Source organism: Spea bombifrons, chromosome 8, assembly GCF_027358695.1.
Source record: "Spea bombifrons isolate aSpeBom1 chromosome 8, aSpeBom1.2.pri, whole genome shotgun sequence".
Lineage (NCBI taxonomy): Eukaryota > Metazoa > Chordata > Amphibia > Anura > Pelobatidae > Spea > Spea bombifrons.
In genome coordinates this window covers 19,312,976-19,334,251 of record NC_071094.1, presented here as the reverse complement: position 1 = coordinate 19,334,251, position 21,276 = coordinate 19,312,976, and the positions used below count along the sequence as shown (strand labels likewise).

The following is a 21,276-nucleotide window of genomic DNA, read 5'->3' as shown; positions in this document are numbered from 1 at the left end:
GTACTCAAAGGATGAGCAGACTAGATGGGCCTACTGGTTCTTATCTGCCGTCACTTTCGATGTTTTATTTATTTATATATATATATATATATATATACACACACACATTTTCTTTATATTTATTACTAACTTGTAGGAATTTCCTTTAGCAATCATTAATTAAATGACTCCCAAAGGAAGAAGACTATTTCAAAACAAATGACATCGCTTTTATAGTTAACCAGAGTTAACCTCTGTGGTGGGGAGATTGAGAGTTTATTAAGAGATGGCATACAGGAATATATTGTGAACAATGATATTAGTAGGAGTCAGCACGGTTTTGTGAAGGACAGATCATGTCAGACCAATTTGAGTTCTATGATGTTGTGAGTAAATGTATAGATCAGAGTGTTGCTGTAGATGTTGTCTATTTAGATTTTGCAAAAGCATTTGACACTGTTCCACACTAGTGGTTATTGACCCTCCTGAGAACTCTGGCACTGCATTCAACCATGCAAGTCAATGGAGCCCAGCTTTCTAAACACAATGTGATTAGTAAACGGGAAAAAAAAAAAAGTAACATGTAAAAATAATTTCCCACTGATGTCGCCATCAGGGGAACCTTCCGGTTCCAAAAAATGTTTAAAAAAAGGCCAAAAAAATATATATACCGTATTTGCTGGATTATAAAACAAGGTTTTTTTCAGAGCAAATAGAGGTCTGATTACAAGACTAAGATCCAGATCCCCCGCAGCGCTACAAGGGACCAGGATCCTTTTCTCTGGCAGCCTCTGCTGCTGCCGGCATCTCCTCTGGGGGCTTCTATGACGGAGCGCCTGCATCACATGACCTTCCCGTGCTCGACCATAGTAGCCCCGCGGAAGTACCGGCAGCAGCGGAGGTTGTCCGTTCACTGGCTGCAGGATGCGCACAGGCAACCTCCGCTGCTGCCAGCACTTCCGCCGGGGCTTCTATGGTGGAGCACGGGAAGGTCATGTGATGCCTGCGCTCCGTCATAGAAGCCCCCAGAGGAGATGCCGGCAGCAGCAGAGGCTGCCAGAGAAAAGGATCCTGGTCCCTTGTAGCGCTGCAGAGGAGGTCTACATCGCACTAGACACCAGGGAGTCTGCAGCACGGGAGCAAGGGAGGCACTGGTAAATCGGGGGGTTAACAGTGGCATGGTGGGGTTAAGAGTGTGTCGAAGACACTCACCGGAGTACCTGCTAGTCGCTGGTACCGGATCCTGCGACGCACCTCCTTCCTCCTCCACAGCCAGCGCGACTGTCTCTAGGGGCGCGCGGCACACCTTCAACAAACTTTATGCGTCCCCGAGTGGAGACGCCAGGGAATGCGCCTGGATGACGTCACGGCAAGTTTAAAACCTAGCACTGAACTTGGCTCAGTGCTCAGTTATTTTGCCGAGTATAGCGTTCCTTGTGATTTTCTCCTGACTACTGTTACCGATCCTGGCTATTCCTCTGACATTGCTGCCTTCTGTTGTCCCGACCCTGGTCTACTTACCGGCTTTCCTGATTTCTTGTGTACCGACCTTGGCTTTTGCTTTGAATAAGCTGCTCTCCGTGACCCTGAACCTGGCTTGTATACTGGACTATGCTGCTCTCCGTGAACCCGAAACCGGCTTGTATACTGGACTACGCTGCTCTCCGTGAACCCGAAACCGGCTTGTATACTGGACTACGCTGCTCTCCGTTTACCGATTCCGGCTCCGTGTACAGTTTTCGCTGCTTTCAGTTAAATTCTTCCTGTTGCATCTAGCCTCTGTGTTTTTCCTGCATACCGGGCTCCTCCACCCCCCCCGCCTTACAGACAGTGGCCTCGGCAGGGGGGGGCAGAGGGGGCCATGGCCCCCCCCCACATCATGCTGTGCCCCGCTGGTGGGCCGGATGGACGGCCGGCAGACGAGCATTCAACGCAGCCACAAAGTTCAAAACTAAGCGGCTGCGAGCCGGATTGAATGCGGCCGTCGTGCCAGTAGCGTACCTGGCGGGGGGGGGCAGTCCGCCCCGGCTGCCGCTCATCTGAGGGGTGCCGGCACGCCCCCAGAAATGATGCGCGCGGCAACTGTGGCTGTGCGTCGGAACTTGATGTGTAAGTGTGGGGGGGATAGCATAGCATAGGGAGGCTGTAATCACATTCCTTTCATGCCCAGATTCCAGCATGTAGTGGCTGCCTAGGCATGATAGGAGTGTGATTGCTGTCATCAATTATTTTTTTGGTCCAACTTTGGTGTGTTAACACTTTTATTGGACAGAATAATTCAATAACAGTATATATACCGTATTTGCTCAATTATAAGATGACCCTGATTATAAGACGATTATAAGACGACCCCCCAAAATCTGAATATTAATAAAAAAGAAAAAGCCTGAATATAAGACGACCCTAAAGGAAAAAAGTTTTACCAGTAAATGTTAATTCATGTAAACTATTTTTTTTTAATAAAAGCTATGATTGAGAAAAATATTTTTTTTGTTTTTATTTCCTTGTATTTTCCAACTTGTCCCCCAGTTACGCACATCTGCCCCCAGGTTTGCCACACCAATATGGCACTGTGGCCCATGATATGCCTTTTAACCCTCTATATGCCACTGTGCCCCATGGTATGCCTTTTGACCCCCTATGTGCCCCTAAGGGAGTTAAAAGGCATTGTATAGAGCACTCTGCCTCCAGAAATGCCTTATACCCCTATATGCCACTCTGGCATTTAGGGGGTTAAAAGGCATATTATGGGGCAGACTGAAATAGGGAGGTGAAATGCCTTATACCTCCCTATATGCCACTCTGCCCCATAATATGCTTTTTAACCCCCTAAGTGCCAGAGTGGCAAATAGGGGTATAAGGCATTCCAGAAATGCCCCCATTTAACACGCACACGCACACTTACCGGTGCTTCCAATTTCCTGCTGTTTTGCCGGGGCAGCGGGTTAACGTCTCCTTCCGCTGCAGCCGGAAGGAGGTGGAGTTGGCAGCAGGGGTTTGTCTGCGTCCGTCTCGAATACCTTCCCCGGCTGTCAGAGATCAGAGTTTCCCGGCACCGGTGCGGGGAACTCTGATCTCTGACAGCCGGGGAAGGTATACGCGACGGACGCAGACAACCCCCGCTGCTAGCCACACCTCCTTCAGGCTGCAGCGGACGTTGTCTACGCGGATCGCTGCCCCGGCAATACAGCAGGAAGCACCGGTAAGTGTGTGTATGGGGGGGGGAGACAGGGGGATCCAGGTCCCCTGCAGCAGTGCGGGGGATCTGGATCTTAGTCTCATAATCAGACCTCTATTTGAGGTCTGATTAGAAGACGACCCCGATTAGAAGACGAGGGGTATTTTTCAGAGCATTTGCTCTGAAAAAAACCTCGTCTTATAATTGAGCAAATACGGTAGTTGCAAACAGCAATCACACTCCTATCATGCTAAGTCAGCCAGCACATGCTAGAACCTGAGCATGATAGGACTGTGATTGTTGTTATATATATATGTATATACCGTATTTGCTCGATTATAAGACGAGGTTTTTTTCAGAGCAAATGCTCTGAAAAATACCCCTCGTCTTATAATCGGGGTCGTCTTCTAATCAGACCTCAAATAGAGGTCTGATTAGGAGACTAAGATCCAGATCCCCCGCACCGCTGCAGGGGACCTGGATCCTCCTGTCGTCGCCCCCCCCCCCCCCCCCCCCCACACACACACTTACCGGTGCTTCCGGAGGTGAAGTTGGCAGCGGGGGTTTGTATGCGTCCGTCGCAAATACCTTCCCCGACTGTCAGAGATCAGAGTTCAAGAGTTCCTGATCTCTGACATCCGGGGAAGGTATTTGCGACGGACGCATACAAACCCCCGCTGCCAACTCCACCTCCTTCCGGCTGCCGCGGAATGAGACGTCAACCCGCTGCCCCGGCAATACAGCAGGAAATTGGAAGCACCGGTAAGTAAGTAAGTGTGTGTGTGTGTGTGTGTGTGTGTGTGTGTGTGTGTGTGTGTGTGTGTGTAGGGCATTTCTGGAATGCCTTACACCCCTATATGCCACTCTGGCACTTAGGGGGTTAAAAGGCATATTATGGGGCAGAGTGGCATATAGGGAGGTATAAGGCATTTCAGGAGGCAGAGTGGCGTTAAGGGGGCATTTAATAGTGCACTCTGCCTCCTGAAATGCCTTATACCTCCCTATATGCCACTCTGCCCCATAATATGCCTTTTAACCCCCTAAATGCCAGAGTGGCATATAGGGGTATAAGGCATTTCTGGAGGCAGAGTGCTCTATATAATGCCTTTTAACTCCCTTAATGCCACTCTGCCTCCTGGAATGCCTTATACCTCCCTATATGCCACTCTGCCCCATAATATGCATTTTAACCCCCTAAATGCCAGAATGGGATATAGGGGTATAAGGCATTTCTGGAGGCAGAGTGGCACATAGGGGGTCAAAAGGCATACCATGGGGCACAGTGGCATATAGAGGGTTAAAAGGCATATCATGGGCCACAGTGCCATATTGGTGTGGCAAGCCTGGGGGCAGATGTGCGTAACTGGGGGACAGGTTGGAAAATACAAGAAATAAAAACAAAAAAAAAATATTTTTCTCAATCATAGCTTTTATTAAAAAAAATAGTTTACATGAATTAACATTTACTGGTAAAACTTTTTTCCTTTAGGGTCGTCTTATATTCAGGCTTTTTCTTTTTTTCCTAAGTTAATATTCAGATTTTGGGGGGTCGTCTTATAATCAGGGTCGTCTTATAATCGAGCAAATACGGTATATATGTATATATGTATATATTAATATTGTTATTGATTTTTTTGTCTAATTTTGGTGACAATTATGCTGTACCCCTGTCAATGTTTGCCTAACCATAGAAACTATGCGGTTTTAATGTGTGTGTGTGTGTGTGTGGGGGGGGGGGTGCCACATACAGGATCTGCTGTATACCAAATACTCAAGGTACGCCCCTGCATCGTGCGGCAGTCAGACCCAATAGCTGTGCTCTTCGTCCCACGTCTTAAAAGGGGTGGGATGAAGAGCTGAGGCACGGCCATTGGGGGGCGCGGTGCGTGCACGCCGGCCGCTTTAATTTCATTAGGCGCTGGTGGAGGGACTGCCGCACGGCAATGTCGCTCGCAGCCGCTTTGATGGCGCAATGCCCCTGGGGCCTGGGGCCTTAGGCTGCCAGCCCTCCCCTGCCCTTAGTGCAGGTCATACAAACTATAAATTCTAAGAAGTAAACTCTAAATTACCTAGATAGGGAGGGAGAGGGGTAGATAGGGAGGGAGGGAGAGGGGATAGATAGGGAGAAGGGAGGGTGGCAAGGATATTGAAATAAAGAGTAAGAATGGGAGAGAGAATGAATGGATTAATGTGTGGATGCATTAATGAATATGTGTAAATAATTTGTGTGAAAGAATAAATGATTGAATGAAAGTGAATAAGTGAGTGACTGTAAAAGTGTTTGTGTGACGCATAGGTGTATTATTGATTTGTCAAAAAAGAAAAGATGGTATAAGCAGGGTGTTTAAGCACTGGGGACAAAGATGGCACAAGTAGTGTGTTTATGGGACAAACATGGCGCACGTTCAGTTGTTTGGGGACAATGTTGACTCATGCTAGGCTAGGCTGTTTGGCGACAAAGATGGCACGTCCTATGTATGTGTAATTTAGGTGCTGGTCAGGTTCTATGTGGGCAATGTGGACGCCAGGGTTGGCTTTGGGGTGTGCGACCCTAATTTTAATCTAATTCAGTTGCATGTGCTGTTTCCATGTGTTATTTATTTGATCTATACCTGAACTACAGGGTGTAAGTAAAAGAGCGGTATGGTTTAGTGAATGAGGGGGACAAAGGGACTCTGGGGATGATTACAGGGGAGAGGACCTCTCGTTGCAGGACTGACTCTCACAGTCTTCCCCTGATCTGCAGTCAGTGTGGCAAATATTTTATTTTGGTGTAGTAGCGGTGGGAGTGATTGCATGCAAGGGAGCGTTGAGCAGGGCCCAAGGAAATGCTTGGGTCCAATTTTTTTACTATAAAATATATTGGCAACAGGGTCTAATATTTATATATATTGGCAGCAGGGAAAAATATTTATATATGTTTTGGCACCAGGGACAAATATTTATATATGTTTTGGCAGCAGGGGCTAATATTAATATATATCAGCAATACGGGTTAATGATACCGTATTTGCTCGATTATAAGACGACCCCGATTATAAGACGACCCCCCAAAATCAAAATATTAATTTAGGAAAAAAACAAAAAGCCGGAATATAAGACGACCCTATAGGAAAAAAAGTCTTACCAGTAAATATTAATTCATGTAAATATATTTTTTAAATTTCCTTTTTTTGCCAACCTGCCCCCCCCAGTTATGCCACTCTGACCCCAGAAATGCTTTATACCCCCCTATTTGCCACTCTGCCCCATGATATGCCTTATACCCCTATATGCCACTCTGGCATATAGGGGGTTAAAAGGCATATCATGGGGCTGAGTGGCATATAGGGGGTTAAAATGCATTTCTGGAGGTATATATGCATATCATGGGGCTGAGTGGCATATAGGGGGTTAAAATGCATTTCTGGAGGTCCAGAAATGCATTTTAACCCCCTATATGCCACTCAGCCCCATGATATGCCTTTTAACCCAGCATGTACTGGCTGCCTTGGCTTGATAGGAGTGTGATTGCTGCTAACAGCAATCACACTCCTATCAAGCCAAGGCAGCCAGTACATGCTGGAACCTGGGGATGATAGTAGTGGGATTACAGCCTCCCTATGCCATGCTACAACCCCCACCCCCCTTACACATCCATGCTATCACACACAAACACACATTCACAAACATTTAAATACTCATTCATTCCATTAATCACACATACTTCACACATTAATCACACATACTTACCCAAAAACCCTCCCCCACCCCCTTACCTGAACTGCAGATCTCTCACTCGAAAACTTCTGCAGGGGACCGGCTGTTCGAACAACTGCTCTGGCCCCGCCCCCAGAGGAGGGAGGGGGAGATAGAGTTCTGTGAGGAAGCTACAAGCTTCCTGTCCTCCTGCTTCTAACGGAAGAGACGCTGCTCGCGACCGGTAAGCAGCATGGCCCCAGCCATTTTTTTGGGGTCTGATTAGAAGACGACCCCGATTATAAGACGAGGGGTATTTTTCAGAGCATTTGCTCTGGAAAAAACCTCGTCTTATAATCGAGCAAATACGGTATATATCGGCAGCAGGGGCTAATTGCAGCAGTAAATAATATAAAGTCCAAAAATAGTTACCGGCACTCCAGGGACTTTGCAAATGACCACACAAACAACTTCGGTTTTCAAGTCAACGTTTCAGTCTTGTTTATTACAGACATTCATCAGGACATGACAAAAAACCAAAAGCAAGTCAAATTTATATCCTAAAACAACATAATTAGCAAGACTTACCACACCTGTGGTGCTAGGAGTGTCTGAACCCGGCGTGTACCATCCCCCAGTGCGCATGTGCAGACTTCAATCTATGTACTGGCAACATGTATATTTAAACTGCAAGGAATCTGTATAGTACAAATCTAATATACCGGAATCTCAACCTCTATATATGCCTTTATAAATGTGTATGTATTATTGTGCTCAACGAGTCAACTGTGATTACTATACTGAAATTGATAAATATAGAGGCAAATATGTATAGTGTTAAAAGTGTTTAAAAAATATGTAAAAAATTATGTAGAAAATGTGATGTGAACAACTAATATGAATATAGGTGTATATCTGAGTGCCGGATCTTTATAGTAACATTTGTATTTAAAGTGCCGGAATCTACATAATCCGTGTCCCATATACCGGCATCTCAATCTTTGTATATATATATATATATATATATATATATATATATATATAAAGAAGTGTATATAGTGGTGTAATCGTGTATATTGGATCAATCATATATATCTCAGAGTGCCAGGTACTTATAATCACATTTTTGTTTATAGTGCAAGGATCTGCATAGTCCGTGTCTCTTATACTGGCATCTCAGTCTCTATGTATATATATATGTAAATGTGTGTATAGTGCTATACTTGTGTCTATCAAATCACTTATATTCATATATTAGAAAAAACATATAGTCCTTAAAAAGTGCGAAAAATATGAAAAAATATAAAGAAATAAATAATGATAAAAAAATATATAGACTGGTGTGTGTGTTTATATGTATATAGAGTAAATACCTTACTATATAATAGCTATATAATTAACTAGATACATAAATCCATTAAAGTGACAAATTAAATATAAATATTCAATCATGTAAAGCAATAACAATCAATCAATATATAATTCAATAAATATAAAACCTTATTACCTAGTGTAAATATATAATCATAATCCAATAATACCCCTATGTGTACAAAGTGAAAATTATGCCTAATGTAATTGACCTGTTTATATTAAACCCTTACTAATCACTATTCATAGAATAATGCACCACATAACACAATGCTAATTTCTTTGAAACATATAGAATAATTATATATTGCTATAGTTCCAAGGCTCTCATATTTGTGCTAGAAATATGTCATTAAATTTTGGGGCTCTCACTTCTAACCAAGGAGATTTAACCCCATTATATTCATTGGACCAATGTCTTTAATTTCTCGTTTAACCCCCCTGGTGCCATAGTTTTTAAATGAACTATCCAAAATGTCTCACGCTGTAGTAAAATTTTGCCTCTATCCCCCCCCACGTCGGGATTCAGGAATGTGATCAATAGCTATGAAACGAAGAGATGATAATGCATGTTGTTTTTCCAAAAAATGTCTAGCTACTGGTTTATCTGAGGTCCCATCTCTATATGCTACCCTAATGCTTGAACGGTGTCCCCTAATTCTTTCACCTAGAGTATTTTCAGTTTTGCCAATGTACGACAGTCCACATGGACACTGTATTTTATATATTACGTACATTGTTTTACATGTAATCCTATGTCTAATATTAAATATCTTTCCTGTATGTGGATGGGAAAACGTTCTGGTCGGTATCATATGACTGCATGTAACACACCCCAAACATCGTACACTGCCATTATTCATATAATTTTTGCTTTCCTTAATGTAGCTGTCCACTGGGTCAACTTTTACCAGTAAATCTTTAAGACTTTTATTCCGCCTGTAGCTGATCACTGGCCTATGTCGAAATATAGTAGGAAGTGTTTTATCCTTGGCTACCATGTTCCAATTTCTATGAATACTGCTGGTAAATTCATAACTACTTCTATTATACGTAGTACTACAGTATAATGTGGAACTATCTGGTGTCGTCTTCTCTTTGTGACCTAATCTAGCTTCCCTCAGGGATTGTTGTAACAGGTCCTGTGTATATCCCCTTGCCAAAAATTTATGTTGCATATATTCTAATTGTTTTTCTGTGTTAGTTACATCAGAATTATTGCGAAACACCCGCAAAAATTGAGAATATGGTAGAGACCTAATTAAATGTTTGGGATGTGCACTTTTGGCGTGTAGGATAGTATTACGATCAGTGGGTTTAGTGTATAATGTATAATTTAATTTATTATCTACAATATAAATTTCTAGATCCAGATATTGGATCCTAAATTTATGTATCTGTGAAGTAACCTTAATCGGTGTAGGTAATTCGTTAATATACTGTACAAATTTCTTAGCTTCTTCCTCCGTACCTTTCCATATAATGAGAATATCGTCGATATATCGGAAATATCTGACGATATTCTCACTATATTTGTCCAGCCAATAGACTTTCTCCACCCCATAAACATAGGCATTAGCATACATAGGAGCCATAGCTGCTCCCATGGATGTGCCTGATAGTTGCATGAACCAATCATTTTCGAACCTAAAATAATTCAATTGTAAGGTTAATGTTAGTAATTCTAAAACAAATTCAATCGGAGGTCCATTATAATGTAATGACTCAGACAACAAACTTCTCATTGCTTCGACCCCCTCTTCATGCGGGATTACTGTGTATAAACTACTGATATCCATAGATATTAGGACTATATCTTCCATGTCCATATCCATTTTATCCAAATGTGTAATCAGAGTATTGGTGTCCTTCAAAATCGTGGGTATGGCTTCTACTGATTCTTTAAACTGGAAATCAAGCCATTTCGCCACTGGTTCTAAGATTCCCCCAATGGCAGAAACTATTGGTCTCCCCGGTGGTTGCTGTAAATTTTTATGAATCTTGGGTAGCGTGTATATTACTGGTATTCTCGGGTGAGTAGTCAATAGAAAATTGTATTCATCCATTGTAATATAACTCATGTGTAATCCATACTGCAACGATTCCTCCAATTTCTGTTTTATGATATTAGTGGGATCCTCTTGGATTAGTTTATATGTTGTTTTGTCTGATAATTGAGATCGTATCTCTGTAGCGTAATCTAAATAATTTTGGATTACAATACCCCCTCCTTTGTCCGCTGGGCGGATCACTATGGTAGTATCTTGTCTCAAATTATTTAGTTCTAGTTGTTCCTTTCTTGTTAAGTTATGCTGACATGGTTTTGTTGAATATATTTTCTCCATAACTTCCTCTTTTACTGTATTTAGGAACGTTCTGATTGTAGGTTGTATTGGGGGTGGATCAAACGTACTTTTGGGTTTGAACATTGTTCTTTTAGTCTCATCTCGATGTTGATCACGTTCTTTATGTGTATGAAAAAATTCCTTTAACCTCATGGACCGACCAAATTGGTATAATTCCAATTGAAAATTAAATAAATTCATATTCTGGGTCGGAACAAATGAAAGACCTTTAGTCAACAGGTACTGCTCTTCCTTAGTCAAAACGCGATCAGAGAGATTGTATATAGGTATTATCTCCTGCGTGGGGGGCGTCCCCTGCCCCTGGTGTTTAGTTGTCCTCTGGCTTCTCCTCGTGCGCCGTCTTCTTTTGACTGACTTCTGGTCTGTATACCTTCCAAGGTTGTTATAGTCGGTGCCCCTAAAAAATTATTCTTATCATGAGGTGTGCTTCCTTCTGTTTCTGATGCTGACTCAGCTGATGTAATATCGATTGTAGCAATCCTAGGTTTTATGATTTTCCTACGGGGTCTAAATGGTCTTCCTCTCTCTCCTGATAACCATTTATAGACTCTATGTTCTTGGTAATCTGCCTTGACCTTTTCCATCTTTTGTCTCTTAAATTTAACCAATTCGTCTTTATAGCGTACAGCTTCCTCTGTTATTTTCAGAATGGTTGCTGTACCTTCTGAAGAGGTTAATATTGCTGTATGCTGAGCCTCAAGTGCAGATATCTGTTGTCTTATATTAATCAAATCCATTTTCACATCTTTAATAATAATCAGCATTAAATCCAGTGAGCACTTATTTAATACTGCGATCCAGTCTTTACATACTTGAGGTTTCATCCGACCAATAGTGGGTATATTGTTAACACGAAAACCTCTAGGGATTTGTTTAGATTTATAATAATCAGAGAGGAATAATCCGTGTAAATCCAAGTCTATTTCTTTTTTCTTTAGACGTAACAGCTGTGTACCCAAATCCTTACTACTCGTGTTAATTGGTAATTCCAGACTGGTAGTGTCCCACAGTATATTTTGTGCTTCATCTTCCGTAAAATACAATGTATCAGCTTGTGTAGCCAATGCTCCAGCTTGTTGCAAAAAATCTTCCATTGTGTAACTTATATCAATTCACACCAGAAATCTTCAAAACGCAACCTTCCAGAGTCCATATACTTCCATATATATAGCCTATTATATCAATTTGCATCAGTGATCTTCAAGCCACAAACTTCCACAGTATATATGCTTCAAATACAAATCAGCACTATGTGTGTAGATCCGTCCTGTATATCAGATAAATATGTATATAATATGGGGGTGCTAATTGTATGAGGAGCTGCTTCTCCTATTATACAAAGTCCAAAATTAACAATTGCACTCCAAATGCCAAGTTTCTGCCCGGTGCCAAATAACTGCAGCAGTAAATAATATAAAGTCCAAAAATAGTTACCGGCACTCCAGGGACTTTGCAAATGACCACACAAACAACTTCGGTTTTCAAGTCAACGTTTCAGTCTTGTTTATTACAGACTTTCATCAGGACATGACAAAAAACCAAAAGCAAGTCAAATTTATATCCTAAAACAACATAATTAGCAAGACTTACCACACCTGTGGTTTCATATTAGTTGTTCACATCACATTTTCTACATAATTTTTTACATATTTTTTAAACACTTTTAACACTATACATATTTGCCTCTATATTTATCAATTTCAGTATAGTAATCACAGTTGACTCGTTGAGCACAATAATACATACACATTTATAAAGGCATATATAGAGGTTGAGATTCCGGTATATTAGATTTGTACTATACAGATTCCTTGCAGTTTAAATATACATGTTGCCAGTACATAGATTGAAGTCTGCACATGCGCACTGGGGGATGGTACACGCCGGGTTCAGACACTCCTAGCACCACAGGTGTGGTAAGTCTTGCTAATTATGTTGTTTTAGGATATAAATTTGACTTGCTTTTGGTTTTTTGTCATGTCCTGATGAATGTCTGTAATAAACAAGACTGAAACGTTGACTTGAAAACCGAAGTTGTTTGTGTGGTCATTTGCAAAGTCCCTGGAGTGCCGGTAACTATTTTTGGACTTTATATATATATATATATATATATATATATATATATTGGCAGCAGGAGCTAATATTAACATATATTGGCCGCACGGGCTAATAATATTTATTGGCAGCAGGGTCTAGTATTTATATTCATATTGGGGTTAAAAGGCATATTAGGGAGGCATAGTGGCATATGAGGGGTATAAGGCATACCTGGGTGGGGGGGGCAAATAGGGGTTCCTAAGCTGTTTTAGCCAGGCGCCGTCACGATCTTTGATGATCGGTGCGACGGCGGCCGTTTTTCTTCCGGGGAGGGCTTTCACTTGTGATGCTTCTGTGGATGCTGCAAAGCCGTCGATGCAGCTGTTTAACAGAAGCCCGTACATGTACGGGCTTTGTCATTTTGTCATTATCACGTTGCACTGCAAGCCCGTACATGTACGGGCTTTGTCGAAAAATACACACAATAAATACTACTGTAAACTTTGACAAAGGCTGGTGGTAGAATTAGTGCATGGAAAGAGTTAAAATACCAGCATTTGAAATACACTGGGGTGTCTAGTTTTCAAAAATAAATGGTTTTAAACTAAGTGCTTTCAAAATGCTGGAGGCAACCATTCTTCCGAAATTAAAACCGGGGAAAGAGTACAATAATGGCCAATTTTAGACCGATATCTGTTATCAATACTGATACGAACATATATTCGGCCATTCTCGCTGAGCGTCTGAAAATGGTAATTCCCCAGTTAATACATAAGGATCAAACTGGCTTCGTTAAGGGCAGACAATCTAATGATAACACATGCAAAATTATTGATCTTGTGGAATATGTATCTGCATACAAAGTCCCAGCGGTGTTCCTGGCCCTAGACGCGGAAAATGCGTTCGATAGGGTCAGTTGGAGTTTTATGGAGGAGACTTTACGTAGTTTTGGTATTGGTGAGGATTTTATAGATTCAGTCATGTCCCTATATAATAAGCCAACTGCTTATTGATAGCCCAGGGGTTTGTCTCGCACTGGTTTAGCATCCACAATGGTACTAGACAGGGATGTCCTCTGGCACCCTTATTATATGTCCTCACTATAGAGCCTTTCGTGTCTAGGATCAGGAACAATGGGGAAATCAAGGGGATTAAGATAGGGGATTTATAAAACAAAAACTCTTTAGGATGATACCAATTAGACTCTCGATGCCTTGGATACAAACATTTCCAAAAAATATTTAAAGATTCATATTAGGGCTGCAACTAACGATTATTTTAATAATCAATTAGTTGGCCGATTATTTTTTCGATTAATCAGATAAAAAATGCATTTTTTTTAAATTTAAAATAATGTAATAAAAAACTTACAATTTACACTTTCATCTCTTTATTGCAATGGCCTCTCTCTATTCACCTTCTTATTTTACTGACATAATAATAAAAGCTACAAGAACCCAAACACGGTGTTTCTCAAACTAGGTTTTAATACAAAGTTATTAGTAAATATTAATTCATATGTTAACTATTTTTCATATTTAATAAAAACAATGAGAAAAAAAACCTTGTTTATATTTTCTTTTATTTACCAAACTGCCCCCAGTTATGCACATCTGCCCCCCAGCTTGCCACTCTGCCCCCATATATGCCTTATAGCTCTTATATGCCAGATTCCACTGTGCCCCCTGATATGCCACTGTGCCCCCTGATATGCCTTATACTCCTTATATGCCAGTGATATGCAACTGAGACCCCTGATATACCTTTTTGCCCCCAGATATGTTTTATGACCCCCTGATATAGTTAATATATTGCCTCCTCCCCTCCCATACACCACTTTGCCTCCTCCCCCCTCTCATACACCACTTTGCCTCCCCCCCCATACACCACTCTGGCTCCTCCCCCCTCCCATACTCCACTCTGCCTCCTCCCCCCTCCCATACACCACTTTGCCTCCTCCCCCCTCCCATACACCACTTTGCCTCCTCCCCCCTCCCATACACCACTTTGCCTCCTCCCCCTCCCATACACCACTTTGCCTCCTCCCCCTCCCATACACCACTTTGCCTCCTCCCCCCCATACACCACTTTGCCTCCTCCCCCCTCCCATACACCACTTTGCCTCCTCCCCCCTCCCATACACCACTCTGGCTCCTCCCCCCTCCCATACTCCACTATGCCTCCTCCCATACTCCACTCTGCCTCCTCCCCCCTCCCATACTCCACTCTCCCTCCTGTCAGCAACGGAGGTTCACAAAATACCAGGGAGCCGGGAGAGAGGCAGAGCAGTGTATGGGAGGGCGGAGGAGTCAGAGGGGTGTATGGGAGGTGGGAGAGAGACGGAAGTGAGAGACCGTCCGACAGTGAGGAGAATCCAGGTCCCCTGCAGCGTTGCGGGGGATCTGGAGTCTAGTGCTATAATCCGATCTCTGCATTTGCTCTGAAAAAAAACTCTTTTTATAATCAATAAAAATCGATTCGACTAATCGATAATGAAAATCGTTGACAACGATTTTCATTATCGATTATTATCGATTTTATCAGCCCTAATTCATATAGGCAGAGAAAAAACCTAGGATTTCAAGGAAAATCTTATATGCAAGTAAGATAAATGGGGAGGTATGCCTGGGGAGGTATGCCTGGGGAGGTATGTTCAAGCTAGCATGCTAACTCATATCTTGAAATTACAATACAAACTCAGCTATAATGAAGCATGGTCTCATATAGAGCAAGAACTAACGGGGATGACAAATTTAGAATGCCTGCTATGGCTGCGACAGGACAGATCAATTATTGTGACAAAATCCCTCCCTATTTCACTTAAAAGTACCATGGAATTCTGGAACTCCTTTAAACGCCGCACAGGTATGAAAAACTAAATTATTTCAACAGCCCCACTAGAAATATTTCAAAATAATATTCCCCAGTTGAGTCTTAGAAAGTGGAGTGGCTTTAGAAACCTAAGAATTAAGATATACTGAATTTAAAAGATATAAAATCTTTTCAACAACTTTCCGGGGAATTTAATTTTGGTAATACAGAATTCTTTAATGTATTAAGAATTAGACATTATATAAGGTCCATTTTATTTGTTGGCAAAACACTGGTACTAAGCCAACAGATCAATGGATTATTTTCACTTGAGATAATCACTAAATGTCTAAGGAGGTGTTACCTGCTAATGGAGGAAATAGAAACCCCAATATGTATTAAAGCACTGATTTCCTGGCAATATTGACAAAACCCAGTGGATAAATAGCTTAGTGGAAATAAATAGAGCTTCCCACTGTTTGAACATGATAGAATTACACTATAAAAGCTAGTTAAATACAATCAGAATTATTCTCCGGTAAAATGGGGATGCAACCTGGAACAAGGAACTTTAAGACATATCTGGTGGGATTGTAGCGTGATTCTGCAATCTTGGAACGATCTATTTGTGTTAGTTTCAGTAATTATTGATAAAGTTATTATTATGACTCCAGCTCTTTTGCATCTAGATTTGGCCAATTTATCTTTCAATCAAAGAGCACTGATTATACAGTGCCTCTTGGCCATGAAAATATGTATTGCGAGGAAATGGCAACAAAATACATCAATATCCATGGAAAATGTAATCAATCAAATAAAATATGAATGTTTCATGGATTTTTCCAAGCACAGCAGAGACTCCATAAATTCAATAAAATCTGGAATTTTTTATCCTGGCCCATTTTTAGTTTGTGTCTGATGTTATGATTATTCTTTAACCCCTTCCGTACCGGGACGTACCTGGTACTTCCTGGTTAACAGTCACCGGTAGACCGGGACGTACCAAGTACGTCTCCTCCAAAAAACGCCCCCACATCACCACAATCGCGGTGATCGCGGGGTCGCTGCTGCTGCTGTCTGCCCAGGACTCCTGGGCAGACAGCACAGCCTGTCTAAGCCCGCCCCCAAGCCTACGATCACTCCCACGGAGTGATTTTGTAGGCAGAAACAGCGATTGCAGAAAGATCTGCAATCGCCGTTTCAGCTGCCATAGGCAGCTTCAGGGAAGGGGGGGGGTGTTGAATGGGTCCCCACACAAGTGTGGGGACCTGATCCAACACCCCCCTGCTGCCTGATCGCTCCATGAGAGCGTCAGTGCAGCGTTAACCCCTTCAATACCGCGATCGCGGCATTGAATGCCGCGATCGCGGCATTGAAGGGGTTAATTCCCGTTTTGTAGGGGGCTCTGCTGCTGGTGGTCTGCCTGAAAGCCCAGGCAGACCAGCAACAGCAAAAACGACCCCCCAGAAGTCCTCTGATCAGTCCTGTAGGACTGATCAGAGAGACTCCTCCCCTACAATCTCCAGTCTATTGGAGATTGTGTCCCAGCTGCCAGAGGCAGCTTCAGGGACAGGGAGACAGGGTTCTTTGGTCTCCACATGAGTGTGGAGACCAGACCCCCCCCCACCCTTCCTCAGTTAACCCCTACCCCCCCTCTTCCTCAATTAACCCCTTCAATGCTGCGATTGTGTATGACCCCCATCGCAGCATTGCAGGGGTTAATATTAGTCCCCACAAGCTTGTGGGGACTAAATATCAGTCAATGCTGTGCTTCAATGGAGCATCAGCATTGAAAGAGTTAAAAAAAATGTAAAAAAAAATAATAATAATAATAATAATAATAAAAAAAAAATTAAAAAAAAAATTTAAAAAAAATAATAAAATAATAATAATAAAAAAAAAAATAACAGCACTGACCTGAAAGTCCAGGGTGCTTCCAGGTCAAATGCTGGGCTGATCAGATCGCTCCTGGCCAATAGGAGTGATCGGATCATTATGGCAGCCCACGGATGACCCTGCTCTACAAAGAGAGAGGGGTCATCTAGGGTAATTATGAAAAAACACAAATTATTAATAAATGAAATAATCATAATTATTACCTGATCACTTGTCGGTGACATTTTAAGTCGCTGATTATTGATCGGTCTCCCTGATTGATGTCAGCGGCCTAAACCTGTCACTTACAAGTAATCTGATAAAAAAAATATTTAAAAAAATGTAAATGCACATGTTCCAGTTTTGCCCTCATAGCTTCCTCAAAAAATGCATGAACCATGCATGTGAGGTCTTGTTGGAATCAGGGGATCTTGGTGAACAAAATGTGGTGTTTTCTTCCACTGTTGCACTTATGGTGTGCAAGAAATTCAGTGCAACATTGAAATGTATGCGTTAAAAAAGCAGTAAAATAATTTCCCTGTGAAGTTTGGCAGACATCAGTGAAGAAATGGCTAGCTGAAAACTGTCAAAACTACCCTAGTTGAACACCTTGACTTGTCTACTGTTCATAAATATATACTTTTATGGGGTAATTTACAGTGGGGGCTTCCAAAATGTCCCAAATGGGATATGGGCCCAGGAAACCAATTTCTGAAAATTCCAAATATGAAAACGAAAATGCACATGTTCCAGTTTTGCCCTCATAGCTTCCTCAAAAAATGCATGAACCATGCATGTGAGGCCTTGTTGGAACCGGGGGATGTTGGTGAACACAATTTGGTGTTTTTTTCTGCAGTTGCACATATTCTATACAAAATATAATATAAAATCTAAAGCAACATTGCAACATATGCAAAAAACCCCCCAAAAATATACAAATACCTCAAAATTTGGCAGCAACTGGCGATAAAATCCCTGTTTGAAAAGTGTCAAAATGACCCTAGTTGTACACCTTGACTTATCTACTTTTCATAAACATATAATTTTGGGGGGATAATCAGTATCTGTGACAACTATTGCAGTTATTAGACTACCATGCCAAATTTGCAAAAAATTACATTTCAAAAACACGATGCATGCCTAGCAATATTTGCCCTATACTGGTCAAAATAGATGAAAATCCTGGCCATGTTGGGTGGTTTCCAAATCAGGACAACTTAATGAATATATTTGGGATAATTTTTTCCCATTGGTTCAATGTGTGTACAATTTGTATGTATACAAAACTGTAAAAAAATGCGTTTTTTTCATTTTTTCACCACTTTTTCCAGTTTATTTCAAACAAAACAATGTACTACCCAGCTTAATATGGTTTCAAATGAAAGCCCTACTTGTCCTAAAAAAAACAATATATGATTTGTGTGGGTGCACCAATTGATAAGAGAGAAATTACAGTTGAAGAAAGACATGGCAAAAACACAAAAACGGCTCCGGTCCTTTAGCGACACGTTAGTATCAAAATCCCGGTCCTGAAGGGGTTAATGACTCAATGTCGATATGTCGTCATATATACACCGGTATTTTGTATTTATACATAATCTGTGTATATCTATGCATAATTTGTTGTAATTGGGTCATTGTGTATCTTTCTTTCTCGTTTATTATTTATGTTTGTATGTCTTTGTTTATACTAATAAAAAATAAATAAATGGTTTTATAGGGCACCCTGAATTGGCCAGGCTCAAAGATTTACCAAATAGAACAAAAAAGTTCAACATTGACAAATGCACATGCCCCAAATGCGGCCCTTTTGCCCCAAAACAGCCAGGCAAACCAATGCATGGGTGGTATCACTGTACTCAGGAGATGTTGCTGAACACAAAACAATTACAGCTAAACACGAGCACCGCAGAAATGTTAAAACAGCCATTGTCACGAAGGGTACAAAAAATTAAACCAGCCGTTGTCATGAAGGGGTTAAAATAAAACAATCAGCCCAGGTGTAGTCACATGAATTGGGATCACATGTCTTTTCTGCTTTTCTAAAACTTTGTTTGTTACAAATGGAACAAGGTCTGTATATATTAAGGACATTTCAACTATACATAAGAAGAGGATGTTGGTCTCACCATTTTACTGAAAGGAAGATAGGACAAAACAATTTACTGGCCCAACAGACTATAGGTAAGCGTTACACTGTGATGAGGAGAACTAAACAGGAATAGTTTAGATAAAGGTTATAAAGATAACCACATTTTTCAACCAAATTTAACTTCTTGCCTGTCAATTAAGGCCTTACTGAAGAGGACAGAAACTATCAACTACTATATACCAACAATTAACTTACGTATACAAACAAGATGAAGCCTGGCCACAGCCAAACTAAACAACCTTTTTTTCCCTCTAGCGTCCTTACAGACAAAAATACATATTGCTCTTATTTGAGAATTGCATTCTTAGTATTTTAATTGTATTCCAGGGTTTGCTCAGAGAATTTGCAATGATTTGAGACTTTACATAAAGTCTCAGTCTTTCATGATGGTGAAGATGTTATACCAAGCCATAAACATATTAATATTCAACATATTCCACACTCCATATTTCTTTTTTAATTTTTCTGGAGAAAAAAAAAACGGCTTTTGAGGAAAAAAATGGAAAAAGATGTTTTTTCCCAATTTTTGTTTCCCCATCCCCCCATCTCTAGTCATTTCAGTCCAGATTCTATATTTATTTTGACTGTATTTTGTTTCTACAGTTGGTTACGTTCTTGGAGAGGGACCTTGGAATCAATGTCCAACCAGTCACCATTCAAAATATGCACTGTTCTTTTCAGATCTGGTCAGCCATGATGTCATCAGACACAAAGAAGGGGCAGGTAATGAACAGTAAAACTTGACTCTTTGGGCCACAGGGATATGTCCATCATATATAAATCACTTTTGTGATTAACTGCATTAATTAATAGGGTATAAAAATGTTAAACAAGTACATGAAAATAAGAGATTTCCACAATATATATACATATAAGTACACAGTATATATTACATAGAGATGAGCACGCTAGGAACTTTTGTAGAAAATCACCAATACTATATTAAAGATGTGGCATATTCAAACTTCATGTTTCAGTCTTACCTGGTGACTTTAATCACCAAACAAGCATCTAACTACAGGAAAACCAAAGATATATACAGTATTGAAATCAAAAGTACAAACCCTTCTGCCCAATCAGTGGTTGAAAGCAGAAATCAGAAGAACCACACAATCGCAAGTAAAAATATTACAAAACACAAACACCAACCAACAACGTGAGTGCAATGCTGAATTGGAAGGCTTCAGTAAACCCAGGGTTTGGGTGCGTTATTATTTCTTATGGTATTTTAACCCCTTCATTCCCCTATAGACGTACCGGGACGTCCAAAAAACGCCCACAAAGAAACCCCTATGGACGTCCCGGTACGTTCAGCCTTTCGTGCAGCGTCAGGGACACATCCCTGCCGCTCCACGGGAGACCAGCCTGGACTCCCCCCTGGCAGCAAAAGCCGGCATCGCCGGCTTTCTGCTTCCCGATCTCCCGTAACAGCTACCAGCATGAAAGCCGGTAAGCTGTTACGGTTGAAAGTGCCCGATCGCGCAGTTGCAAACGCACGATCGGGCATTCCCTTCCGGGTTGTGTCACTGCTGACGTAACCCGGAAGGTCATCGGAGGACAGGATATCCCCCGCGGGGATATCCTGCCCTCCGATGAGGCACAGAGACGCTGCGATCTGTGAGGACCTGCATAGAGATCACAGTGTGATCGGTGCAGGGGGATCGCGGGGAGGGGAGTGAGAAACCCTCTCTCTCACCCCCCCCTCCCGTCCTGAAAGAGAAAAGCTGAAAAAAACAAGTTAATTCATTTAAAAAATAATATTAAATAAATCATTAAAATAATAATATAAATAATACAAAAAAATTATAATGTGAGCTGTGATGTAATTG

The 21,276-nt window shown here is 41.4% G+C and overlaps 1 protein-coding gene across 2 annotated transcripts in view; it reads left to right on the top strand.

Moving 5' to 3' along the window:
* FAAH2 (fatty acid amide hydrolase 2) overlaps positions 1 to 21,276 on the top strand; it is a 181,276-nt gene that overhangs the window by 92,205 nt on the left and 67,795 nt on the right. Inside the window, exon 7 of one of the 2 annotated variants that reach the window (XM_053473778.1) lies at positions 20,051 to 20,170. The exons of the other annotated variant lie outside the window; for it this stretch is intronic. Within the exon in view, the coding sequence (XP_053329753.1) occupies positions 20,051 to 20,170 (120 nt within the window). The remainder of the gene's footprint in view (positions 1 to 20,050; positions 20,171 to 21,276) is intronic. 2 annotated transcript variants of the gene reach the window in all.